This window comes from Oncorhynchus mykiss, chromosome 7, assembly GCF_013265735.2.
Source record: "Oncorhynchus mykiss isolate Arlee chromosome 7, USDA_OmykA_1.1, whole genome shotgun sequence".
Lineage (NCBI taxonomy): Eukaryota > Metazoa > Chordata > Actinopteri > Salmoniformes > Salmonidae > Oncorhynchus > Oncorhynchus mykiss.
In genome coordinates, this window is record NC_048571.1 from 64,480,663 (window position 1) to 64,493,419 (window position 12,757).

General features: G+C 42.4%; 1 protein-coding gene across 2 annotated transcripts in view; it reads right to left on the minus strand.

Annotated features, from left to right (window-relative positions):
• The window catches only part of LOC110528233 (growth/differentiation factor 11-like), a 39,247-nt gene extending 30,774 nt beyond the window's left edge, over nucleotides 1-8,473 (minus strand). For both annotated transcript variants that reach the window (XM_021610110.2, XM_021610109.2), the window contains exon 1: nucleotides 7,652-8,473. In XM_021610110.2, the coding sequence (XP_021465785.1) occupies nucleotides 7,652-8,066 (415 nt within the window). In that variant the 5' untranslated portion in view covers nucleotides 8,067-8,473. The remainder of the gene's footprint in view (nucleotides 1-7,651) is intronic.
• Between the last annotated feature and the right edge of the window lie 4,284 nt (nucleotides 8,474-12,757).

Here is a 12,757-nt window from a genome sequence, read left to right on the forward strand (position 1 = left end):
TAGTGTGTGCGTGTGTGTGTGTGTGCACGGGACCCACATTTTAAGATAAGTCTCCCAGAGAAAGGGTGGGCACTAGTTGGTGTGGTGGGGACATGGGAGCGTGGGAATACAGAATGAAAGGTGGAGGGAGTGAGATTCCTGAAAGTGCTGGTGAAATTTCGCCCCTCGTATTAAGACTTTGGCCCTTTGTAATTTTATTAGCCATATAATTGACAGCGTGTTGTGCTATTTCAACAGGCCTAGAAATTTTTATTTTCTTCTTAAACAAACCAGTAATGACCAGGCATCCCAACAAGTCATCACCAAAGTTTCTTTCCCTTCTGTGGCTCCGTCAGTGGCATGTCTTTCCCTTCTGTGGCTCCCTCAGTGGTATGTCTTTCCCTTCTGTGGCTCCGTCAGTGGTATGTCCATCCCTTCTGTGGCTCCCTCAGTGGTATGTCTTTCCCTTCTGTGGCTCCCTCAGTGGTATGTCCATCCCTTCTGTGGCTCCCTCAGTGGTATGTCTTTCCCTTCTGTGGCTCCCTCAGTGGTATGTCTTTCCCTTCTGTGGCTCCCTCAGTGGTATGTCTTTCCCTTCTGTGGCTCCCTCAGTGGTATGTCTTTCCCTTCTGTGGCTCCCTCAGTGGTATGTCTTTCCCTTCTGTGGCTCCCTCAGTGGTATGTCTTTCCCTTCTGTGGCTCCCTCAGTGGTATGTCTTTCCCTTCTGTGGCTCCCTCAGTGGTATGTCTTTCCCTTCTGTGGCTCCCTCAGTGGTATGTCTTTCCCTTCTGTGGCTCCGTCAGTGGACGGGAACAGGTGTCACCATCAAATATAGCCTTCCATGGAATGGATAAAAACCTCACATACTCATCGACTTCCCGCAATCACTGGCCAGTAGGCTGAAGGCAGTCCAGCTTCTGCTGGCCTGTTCTTTTAGCGCTCTGCCTCTTAATGTTTATGGTTCCTGTACCTTCAGGAAATGACCCTTTTATAGGGTCAACACTATAAAAGACTTGGGTTTTTGGTGGGAGTGGTTGGTGTGTGTGTGTGTGCATGGGGGTGGGGGGTAAATGCTGTGTAAGCTACTACCAGGTTCCTTTGCTGCCAAAGAAAGAGGCCCGGTGAGGTTAATTGGCTTCTCGTCCAATATATCACATAGCTGTGAACTCTGATCCTTTTTGTCAAAAGGGAGACAGTTGTCCAGTGTGTGTGTGTGTGTGTGTGGGGGCATACGTTTACCTGCATGTGCCCACACGTGTGTAGACCAGATTACCTATTTTCTTATGTTGTTTCTCCATTGTTAATACTCACTGAATAGAAGTATAAAACACAACAATTTCAAAGATTTTACTGAGTTACAGTTCATATTAATTTATTTTATTGAACCTTTATTTAACTAGGCAAGTCAGTTAAGAACAAATTCTTATTTACAATAACAGCCTACCCCGGCCAAACCAGGACGATGCTGGGCCAAATGTGCGCCGCCCTATGGGACTCCCAATCACAGCCTGATGTGATGCAGCCTGGATTTGAACCAGGGACTGCAGTGACACCTACTGCACTGAGATGCAGTGTTTTAGATCGCTGCGCTACTCAGGAGCCCATATAAAGAAATCAGTCAATTTAAATAAATTCATTAGACCCTAATCTATGGATTTCACATGACTGGGAATACAGATATACATCTGCTGGTCACAGATACCTTTAAAAAAAGGTAGGGGCATGGATCAGAAAACCAACCAGTATCTGGTGTGACCACCATTTGCCTCATGCAGCGTGGCACGTCTCCTTCACATAGAGTTGATCAGGTCGTTTATTGTGACCTGTGGAATGTTGTCCCACTCCTCCTCAATGGCTGTGTGAAGTTGCTGGAAGTTCATAGGAACTGGAACATGCTATCCTACATGTTGATCCAGAGTATCCCAAACATGCTCAATGATCATGCTGAAACATGAGAAGGTGGATGAATAGCACAACAATGGGCCTCAGGAGCTTGTCACGGTATCTCTGCGCATTCAAATTGCCACCCATAAAATGCAATTGTGTTCGTTGTCCATAGCTTATGCCTGCACATATCCCACCATCACCATGGGGCACTCTGTTCACATCAGTAAACTCGCACATACGATGCCATACAAGCTGTACAGTTGAAACCAGGATTACATCGTGAAGAGCACACTTCTCCAGCGTGCCAGTGGCCATCGAAGGTGAGCATTTGCCCACTGAAGTCGGTTATGACACTGAACTGGTCAAGACCCAGGCGAGGACAACGAGCACCCAGATGACCTTCCCTGAGATTGTTTATGCAGAAATTCTTCGGTTGTGCAAACCAACAGTTTCAGCAGCTGTCGGGTGGCTGGTCTCAGATGATCCTGCAGGTGAAGAAGCCGAATGTGGCGGTCCTGGGCTGGCGTGGTTACACGTGGTCTGCGGTTGTGAGGCTGGTTGGACGCACTTCCAAATTCTCTAAAATGACATTGGAAGTGGCTTATGATAGAACAATTAGCATGAAATTCTCTGGCAACAGCTCTGGTGGACATTCCTGCAGTCAGCATGCCAATTGCACGCTCCCTCAACTTGGGACATCTGTGGCATTGTGTTGTGTGACAAAACTGCACATTTTAGAGTGGCCTTTTATTGTCCACAGCACAAGGTGCACCTCTGTAATGATCATGTGGTTTAATCAGCTTCTTGATACGCCACACCTGTCAGGTGGATGTATCATCTTGGCAAAGGAGAAATGCTCACTAACAGGGATGTAAACAAATTTGTGCAATCTTCTGTTTCAGCTCATGAAACCAACACTTTACATGTTGCGTTTATATTTTTGTTCAGTGTACAAAAATAGAAAGAACTTAACATTACTAATACGGCAACTGAAAATGCAAGTGTCAAATGAGAGAGAGCGAGAGAAGTTCTGCACTCTGCTGGATCCCCTGTCAAAAAGCTCTGATGAAACTTGTGTCATGGCACTGAGGATGACTGATAAAGCAATAACTCCATTCAAATGTTTGATGCACAGATGCTAATGAAAAGAATGAAGAGGATTGTTCATCATATCCACACATATACTCTCTACACGTGCACACACACACGCTCTTTCCATAACAGACTGACCAGGTGAAAGCTATGATCCCTTATTGATGTCACCTGTTAAATCAACTTCAGTCAGTGTAGATGGATGGGAGGAGACAAGTTAAATAAGGATTTTTAAGCCATGAGACATGGGTTGTGCAGACCGAGTGTACAAAACATTAGGAACACCTTCCTAATATTGAGTTGGACCTCCTTTTGCCCTCAGAAGTGCCTCAATTCGTCGGGGCCTGGACTCTACAAGATGTCGAAAGCAATCCACAGGGATGCTGCCCCATGTTGACTTCAATGCTTCCCACAATTGGCTGAATGTCCTTTGGGTAGTGAACCATTCTTGATACACACAGGAAAGTGTTGAGCATGAAAAACCCAGAAGCATTGCAGTTCATGACACCTGACACCTGCGCCTGGCACCTACTACCATACCCCGTTCAAAGTGACGGTTTAAAACTCAAACGGTTTGCTCTGTGGTTGTGAACCCTGCTTAAGACTAGCGCTAGAATTGCAACTTAAACAGATGTTGGACTTAAGTATTCAAATTGCAATAAGATGGGCCAATTACTAAAACAATTCAGAGACGGGGAATGACAAATTATCAACAAACATTTTCCAAATGTACACAGTTTTAGAGAGACAGAGAGATCTGGTCTCAATGTCATGGACAGGCAACAAATGAGGGCCTATTGGGGTCAAACCTTTCCCCTCCTTGGCCCAGGCAGACCATGCACCAACACACACACACATAGCCTGTTTTTACAGGACTCAGCTAAAGTACAAAATCAGACAGCTTTCTGTGTATCAAACAAACATATACAAACAGTTTCAAATCCTTTGCACTGTGATTTGCAATTTTGTAATATAAATGAACCACATAGGACCAATGCAGCTTCTATGTGTGCAGCTTCGCTCCACGTACATGGGTAGTGCACTGCATCGATATTCTTTCCAACACACGGTATGCGGAGGGAATGCTACAGTACGTTACAGTGCCGCACTGGGATATAAATAGCTTTTCCATTAAATTTCATAGTGTAATTAGCGACCAGAAAGCATGGACCCTCTCAACCCCCACTGCGGCACCCACGTACCTTGAGCGAATACTAAGAAGCAACTCTGGCACCGGTCCAGTTCAGCATGTACTGTGTGAACCTACACGGCCCATCAAAGGCAGTGTGCACGCCCATGTGAGGGTGATTGGGTTCGAGGTGCGCAGGGAATAGCGTTTGAAGTCCTCCCTGGCTTTATCTGAGACGGAAAAGGGGCTTTTCATCTTGTGGGATTGCTGAAGCGCCACAGGCAAGAGAGATGCAGTCCTTCTCCTCTCAATGTGAACACCAGAGGAGAGTGATGATGGAGGGAGTTCAGAGGGAGAGGTAAAGAGATGAGGAATAAAGAGAGAAGAGAGCGAAGTGAGAAATGAGAAAGGATAAAATGCAGAGTGGGAGGAAGAGGAAAAACCGAGGAGAAAAAAAGAGGGGGAAAGATGCTAATGTAGCCCCATGGCATCCTGCTAACTGTGCAGAGCAGAGCAGCACAGTGCATGTTTCTTGCACCAGTGTCAGTGAGTGCACTCCCATTCATTCAAAACAAAGCAGCAGCTCCCACGCCTGACATTTTAATAGAGATATCTTATGGACCTATCAATAACCATGGCCCACAACTGTCTAAAAAACAAGCCATTGAGAAACTGAAACATGGGGTTTACATCCATCCCGCTCAAAGCCCATTCCCCAGCAAAACAAAAGCCTCTGCTAAATGCCCAGTCCCATCATATCATATCTCTCCTCTAACGGACAGGAGCAGCTGTGTCATGTCCGGCCCGAGGAAGAGTGCAGAGACAGGTTCAAAACGTCCATATACAAAAAGAGAACAACCCTGGATAGAAAATACTGGAAGGGAGGCACCACAGCTATCTAACCCTCAAACACAAGATACAATGTTACGCAGGTTCGGTGATGAGAAGAGGGGGAAAAAACCTTGGCAGTTTGTCTCACTAACAACAAACAGCTGCCGTGCTTCTACACCTGCATTGCTTGCTGTTTGGGGTTTTAGGCTGGGTTTCTGTACAGCACTTTGCGATATCAGCTGATGTACGAAGGGCTATATAAATAAATTTGATTTGATTTGATTTGATACATGCAGAATGATGGGGAAAACAACTATGTTGTCAACTGGTTGAGACAGCTGGACATACTAATCCTGGAGGAGAGCCTACATTGACCATTCTACATCACATTATTGACCTCAAAAACCTGAGCCATGACAATCACATAAAATAATCACATAAGTCATATCATTATATTGATAAATGCTTCTATCCTACAACTTTGATGCTCTGCATGAGGATCAGTCTATGTAAATGGTAATGCATAGGATTTGATAAAGGCTTAAAATGTGATACCGCTCTACAATTGTGCATGTTTCCTCCACATCTTCATTTTCTAACATAAACTATAGACACTACTTGTTAAAAAAACAAATATTGCCCTTGATCATAGGAATCATTTTCCACAATGGTGAACTGCCTGAAAGCATGCAACAGCAGTCAAGATCTCATGCCTGGCAAGAACATCTATGCATCCCTCAGAGGACCAAACCAAAGGCTGAACTTGCTTAGAGGGTTGTCAATAGCAACTGACACTGAGATATTCATTACCATGGGCCACAGTTGTTTTGGTAGCAGATATTCAAGAATAGGTCATTCATCACAAAGTAGGCATATGTGCATAACGAGGATCATTCATGAACGATCAGCTACCATCACAAGGAGTTTTGATGAGTAAAATTGGCGATTAATTGGAGGGGACAGTCTTAACCCTAACGGATAAGGGCGATTCAAAGTAATTTATTGACGTTTAAACCACTGCTTATTTGGAGAACGAAAATCTGACAATAATAGGCCACAGAATAATCATCTCACATGCGTTTGGCACCAAGCAGCAGTTAAACTGGTGAAGTTCATTACGAAAAGAACGGGCACGACGTGGGCTGTATGACAATTGACGGAGAGGTTAGTTAAGGCAACACAAACATATCTTTGGCTGCGTCGACACAGGCAGCCTAATTCTGATATTTTTCCACTAATTGGTATTTTGACCAATCACATCAGATAGTTCAGAGCTGATCTGATTGGTAAAAAGGCCAATTAGTGAAAAAAAATAGCAGAATTTAGCTGCCTGTGTAAACGCATCCTTTGTTCCCCCTTGGAAAAAAACGGATTATTTGCACGGCTTTTCGTCCGCCTTGTGCGGAATACATTACGTGTGTAAATGTTGTTGAACCCTAGCAATTCGCAGCGAAAAGGTCACACACTCCCCTCGACCCCAACTGTTTCTCTGGCTTTGTGTTCTCACAGGGAAAAACGAGCTGTGCCTATAAACCTCGCATTTAAAAAGACAAGTGCGGTCTAGGGGGATTGCTGCATGCGGGACACAATGGCAGCTTTTTGGACACACTTTTTCTCACTGCGATGAACAGCAGGGAATCCGATGGAGCCCTCATATAAAGGACCGATAGAGAACAGCTGCTGTGGCTCTATAATTTTAGGGAATGTTGTTAGGGTTTGTTCAGTAGGCTAGAGGCCTACCTTCCTGTCCACATTGAACGTGATATTTAATACTTATTTAATAGGGGCATATTAGGCCTTAACGGTCCCTCTGCTATGTAAACCATATAGGCCTATTAGGATTGCCTATACTTTGGCCATACAAATGCAGGATATGTAAATGGTTCATGTGCATAGGCTCGGTGCAATGCATCTGCCTACCAAATGTTACATTATCATTATTGATTTATGCACTCCAAACGCTTAATAAGTCAAATCACAAAACATGACAAATTTCAAATAGAAGTCACCGAATTGTCAGAAAACATAAACGACGATTTTAAAATAGTTATTTATACGAACATGATACAGAGTTACTTAAAAGTATACCACAAGAAGTATGGCCCTGAAATAATACGAAAAGTAAGAACATATGCTATCATTTCGGGTAGGCTATACTTCCGCGGTCTATGTTCATAGGCACAACGTAGGCTAAAGCCGCGTACGAGCTGTCAGTGCAGGCTATCACAGCTGTAGCCTAGAAGTCCATCCTCCAACAAATCACCCTCTTCATGCACATAAGACTAGAGAGAATGAGCAAGAGAGTTGCATTCATGCATCATATTAATAACAATAATAATAATGGCTTGACTTACTCAAAGTGAATTACTCTGGTTCTGTCATATAGTGATGAGGCCCTTTATTGACTTGAGTGATTTATCAAATTCACACTTAATCCATTGGGATATTTTGACAGCCGTAACAAACAGCTGACACCGCATCATTTGTCCTATTTAAACGGTTCTGTGGGTGGATTGTCATATTTTACTTGAGTAAAAAGATGGTCATAAAATCATCAGCAGTATGTTCAGAAGTCCAAAGTGCCGATATTATCAGGATATCCTCTGTCCACGCATGTCAATAACCATAACAATCACCACACATTTGACAGCGACTTGCTTCTCACTCTCAGTATTGGTTTACAAACTAATTAATCATTTTCAGCAGCTATGGGGCAAAGTTGCATTACTCACGCTCCGAGGCCATAGTGATGACGGACTCTGTAGTGGCGTGATATTCGTCCTCCTCCATAAACTCATCCTGGGAGGACGCGTCTCCCTGGAAGTCGTGATGGTCCAGAAGCTGCTGGAGCGGGGGCGCCTTTGGGAGCAGCTGGTTCACCACCTCCCGACTAATGTTAGGAGCCTGCTTGAGCCGCAGCTTGCTCAGGATCTGAGATTTGATGGTTTCCAGCCTCAGGACTTTACTTTGCTCTCTCCAAACGCATGCTGAACATTCGTGAGCGCCTGCCTCCTCATCAAGGAGCGACAGCCCGGCGTCCGTGGGCATCTCGCTCGTTGGTGGTAGAAAAAGGTTAGGTTCGTCACTCCCAGACAGTCCCAGACAAACATAAACCATCAAACACAGAAAAAAGTTATACCTCGGCATGATGATGACTGGTGAGGCTATAGAACTTTCTGCTCGCGCTATCCCCTCCCCTGAAATGTTGCTTGTCTTAACCTGTGTTTCCTTACCTTGCAAAGGTACCAATGATATGCAACTACTCAAATAGTCGCCTCTTAAAACGGTTGTATTGTAAGACAGCAGTAAACGTAGGAAGGTGCGTCCGTCCTAGTGGGTTTTCTCAGTATTTTACTTTAGCCTATCTATCGATTTTAAGCATAACCCGTTTTTATGCTATGGTTGTTGTTTTGGTTGCCATATCTGATAACAATTAAGTCCATATGTGCGAATGAGAAGATGTGTCATTGAAAAGTGTGCAAGCACGTCCTAAAATAGCTCTTTATATATCTCTGCTCCTCCGTGTCGTAATCTATCTCCATTGGCTAAGATTGCAACAAAAGGCTTTTAGGTCTGTCACCAAGTCAAGAGAGAGAGGGAGCAAGAGGGAGGGCACAAGGGAGAATGCAGAATGGACTGGAGTGTAGTTTGTCCAGTTTGCATTTTATTACTATATTCAGACAAGGTTTCGAACCTGCAAGAGGCCATTTCAAGTCATTACATATCATTAGTGATATGGAGCTTACATTTATTTTTTATTTTGATGGTGTTGTTGATAAGCAGTGAATGGACATTTCCACAAGGAATTATCCTCCCCTTTCTCTTCTCTCACTTCTAATATGCCCCTATTTTATATTATGCGTAAAAGGAGTCAGATGTATGCATAAAAGGATCAATGGAATCTGTCCTGCACCCATAGAATTGTGAAACCTTCAAAATTGACTGATGAGTGACAGGTGACATTGGCAGGGGTGGACATTTCGGGCAAATGCCAGATGGGCTGGTCCATGTTTAACCCAGTGTTCCTGTGTAACTAGGGTATTTTGCACAAAATTATCATTATCTGGCAAAAAATGGGGTCCTCAAGAAAAAAAAATGTTCCGGTGTGGGGGCCTTGAGGGGAAAAAATGGGCTAGTGTGGGGGCCTGGGCCAGTGTGGGCTGGTGTGTTAGAAATGCCAGGGCTAATTTCTGGTCCCAGTCCGCCCCTGGGCATTGGAATTTAAGAAGCATTCATTTGACAATAGTGACACTCATTTTGTGTTAGAATCCCTGGACTTTTAACACAATGATTTTCACATCCAGATGTACAATTGTAGCAGCAACAACATGCAAGGCAATGCATAATTTATAATTTAGACTGTCAAACATACAGGCACTTATGATAAAACAGTGGAATATTTCAACAAAAGAAAACAATGGAGCAAATGCATCCCATAACATTTTCAATTGCACCTAAAAAGTTGACATTATGGGAGTAATGACATCAAGGGAGCAATATTCCATTAGTGCTTTTGTTATTGAGATAACTGGAAATATCTGTGGTTTTAACAAAATGGTAAAGTAATGTGGGTCTGGCTATTAGTGATCTATCACAGACTTTTGTTGTAGCCTAAAAATTATGATTTGCTGTCAAGCCTTACCATATCCAATAAGACAATCTATGATTACTTGAACCATTATGTGCATGGTCAGTACAATAGGAACAACTGTTAGATTTAAATACAGGATCTCAATTTGAGTGAAAAATGCCTGTTGTCAATGTTTTGGTCTTTCTAAAGAATATTCCAAACTAGCAATGGCGCTAATCAACCAAACCACATCAATCAATAAGTCAATCAATCTATATACTTTATGCATCATTGTTTTTAAATGAATCCCTTTCATTATTTCTAAAGTCCTAATTTTGTCAATAAACATTAAAGTTATATTGTTACTCAATCCTGGAATACACAACTGATAGTTATCACTTTAGTGAGGGCTCTATGTGAAGCCACACAATTGAACGCAGGCTAACTTCAATTCACTTGTAAATTAAGTGCATTACCTCTGCCTGCCATAAAGAACCCCCAGCTATTACATGCTAAATTCTCTGAATCAATGTAATGACTCTTAATTAAGTTTGTAATTATCTCTGGCTAATTCCTAATGGTAAGTATTGCAACCACTTATGGTAATGACTTGTTCATCAGTTGAGTCGTCAAGCATGTAGTGTAGTGCAGAACTAGCTTACTACTGTCACCTACTGGTTGAATATACAGCTGCAGTTGAAGGTTCAGTTGAACAAGGTATATTCACAACTTAGTAAGATTCCATATGCAAACGTATCCTTGGTAGAGCATATTCACCATAAGTCTTCTGTAGAATTTTGGATTTCTGACACTTTAAAGAATTCTACACAATAGGTAGAATTCTACATGTAATGGGGCCTAGTGGCACTTGTTTTAATGAATCCTAAATTAACCAACAAGTAATTGATAGATTACTACAGTAATTTTACCATGTACATTCTTATTAAATACATGGCCATTTCAATATCATGAATATGAATATGAATAATATCATAAAGTGCTATCCAATTATTTTCCTCAAAACGGTCTCTGGTATTTATTGGTTTGCATGTGAAAGTAGTAAAGGAGTCTGTAGGCCACTGTATTTCAGACTTCCACAACAATTGTCACAGGTGAACTACACTGAGTGTACAAAATATAAAGAATGCCTGCTCTTTCCATGACATAGACTGGCACCTACTACCATACCTTGTTCAAAGGCACTTAAAATATTTTGTCTTGCCCATTCACCCTCTGAATGGCACACATACACAATCCATGTATTGAGGCTTGAATCCACTTCAATCAGTGTAGATGAAAGGGAGGAGATAGGTTAATGAAGGATTTTTAAGCATAGAGACATGAATTGTGTATGTGCGTCATTCAGAGGGTGAATGGGCAAGACAAAATATTTGAAGTGCCTTTGAACATGGTAGTAGGTGCCAGGTGCACCAGCTTGTGTCAAGAACTTCAATGCTGCTGGGTTTGCTCAACAGTTTCCTGTGTGTATCAAGAATGGTCCACCACCCAGACAACTTGACACAACTGTGGGAAGCATTGGAGTCAACATGGGCCAGCATGGGCCAATGTTACATAAACACATTTACTTAAAGAACAGTGCAGAGTTAAAGTTTGGTACAAGCATTTCCATCAAAAAGGATCCATGAGCACCAACATGTGAAGTTCATAGGAGTATATAAAATTTGGTGTCAAATGAAAGTGAACAGTCTATATTTTTGGGAAATGAAGACATAGATACATTTTTCAACCATTTTCCATCTTAAAAAGTAAGCGTAACTAAAGGCTTTGATTTGTGGATAAACAGATTGAAAAGGGGTCTTAGATAACATCTACCATAAAAACTCTTAAAAAGGTATCAGAAATGCATCAAAACACAATAATGTTGACGTAAAGACCCCTACCAACTAATCTCAACACTAATATTTAGTTTTGGAGAAATTGTTTACCTTCTGTAAGTTTAAGAAATATTGCTTTAGTTTGTGATTTTACTGATATCAAATTGATTTATGAATTATTAAGTGATTAAAGCTCGTAATTATGTTACCAAATTGGTAACGGAATTACCAAAATATCTGTAAGGGAATTACTGCAAGTGAATTGGCTACAAAGGGAAATCATAATAGTCACAGACTACAGTTGGGTCACCTGCTATGGCAATCCAGAGAATGCCAGACTAATCTAAGTTTAATGACACAATTTCCCCATGAAGGACCTCCGCACCACCTTCCTGTTCAAGTGAGCACAAAAATATATTGCATGCTTCTGCATAAATGATGTAATATGCCAGGGAGACATGTATACTGTAGCTAAGAAAGTAATACTAAGTGTATGCTGTGTATTAAGCTGTTAGTAGTCTATGTGCCAACCCTAATCATTTGGTCCTGTTTCCCCTCCAAATTTTGCCTACTGTTTTGCTGCCAGACAAGGCTCCGCTGATAGCCAGGTGTAGCAGTGGTAAGGTGTTGGGATTGCTGTTGGGACAGCATTATGTAGGCCCTAACAGTGTGTGGGCACCGTTTGTCACCGTTATAGTGCAATTAATGTATTGTTTAGTGTTGTGTAGTGGCTTTGCTGGCATGCATCTAAAATGTTTTTTTTTTTTTTTGCCTCATCAAGATTTACATGCTTAAGTCGCCACTGATCGATGCACGTTTAGATGCAGTATTCGGCTGTTTTGGCGCCTTCTTCTTCTTCTTCTTTGGTATGATGGAGGTCCGCAAACAAATGTTATAGGTGCATGCCGCCACATACTGTATTGTGAAAAAATTGCCCAACAACTAACACTACACCCATTAAAACCTCATCACTATTCCACTACTTTGGCCCTGTCTGATCCTGCACCAGGCCAGCAGCCTGGGAGGACGGGACACTATCGTTCAAAACACCTTCTCTGCAGCTGTCACCACAACATCTATCCTCTGTGATTTACATTCCATTCCTGCGGTACAGTTGAGATCCATGGCCATAAATGCCAAAAAACAAACCGTATTCCTGTTATTCCAATCACTCTCTATTGACCACGGCCTACTCACAGGGATCTTCTTAGAATCCCTCACCCTGGACCCATCTTCCTCTACTACTCTATTCACTGCTCTGATTCTGGCAACCTCAATCTGCCTTACTCTCACTGGACACCTCTGATCCTCAGCATCATGGGTACCCCTTCAGTTTACACACCACTTTTTCTACCGATACTACACATTCATTTTTCTCATGTCCTCCTGCACACTTCTCACATCTACAAATCTCCCTCCTACACACTGCTGCC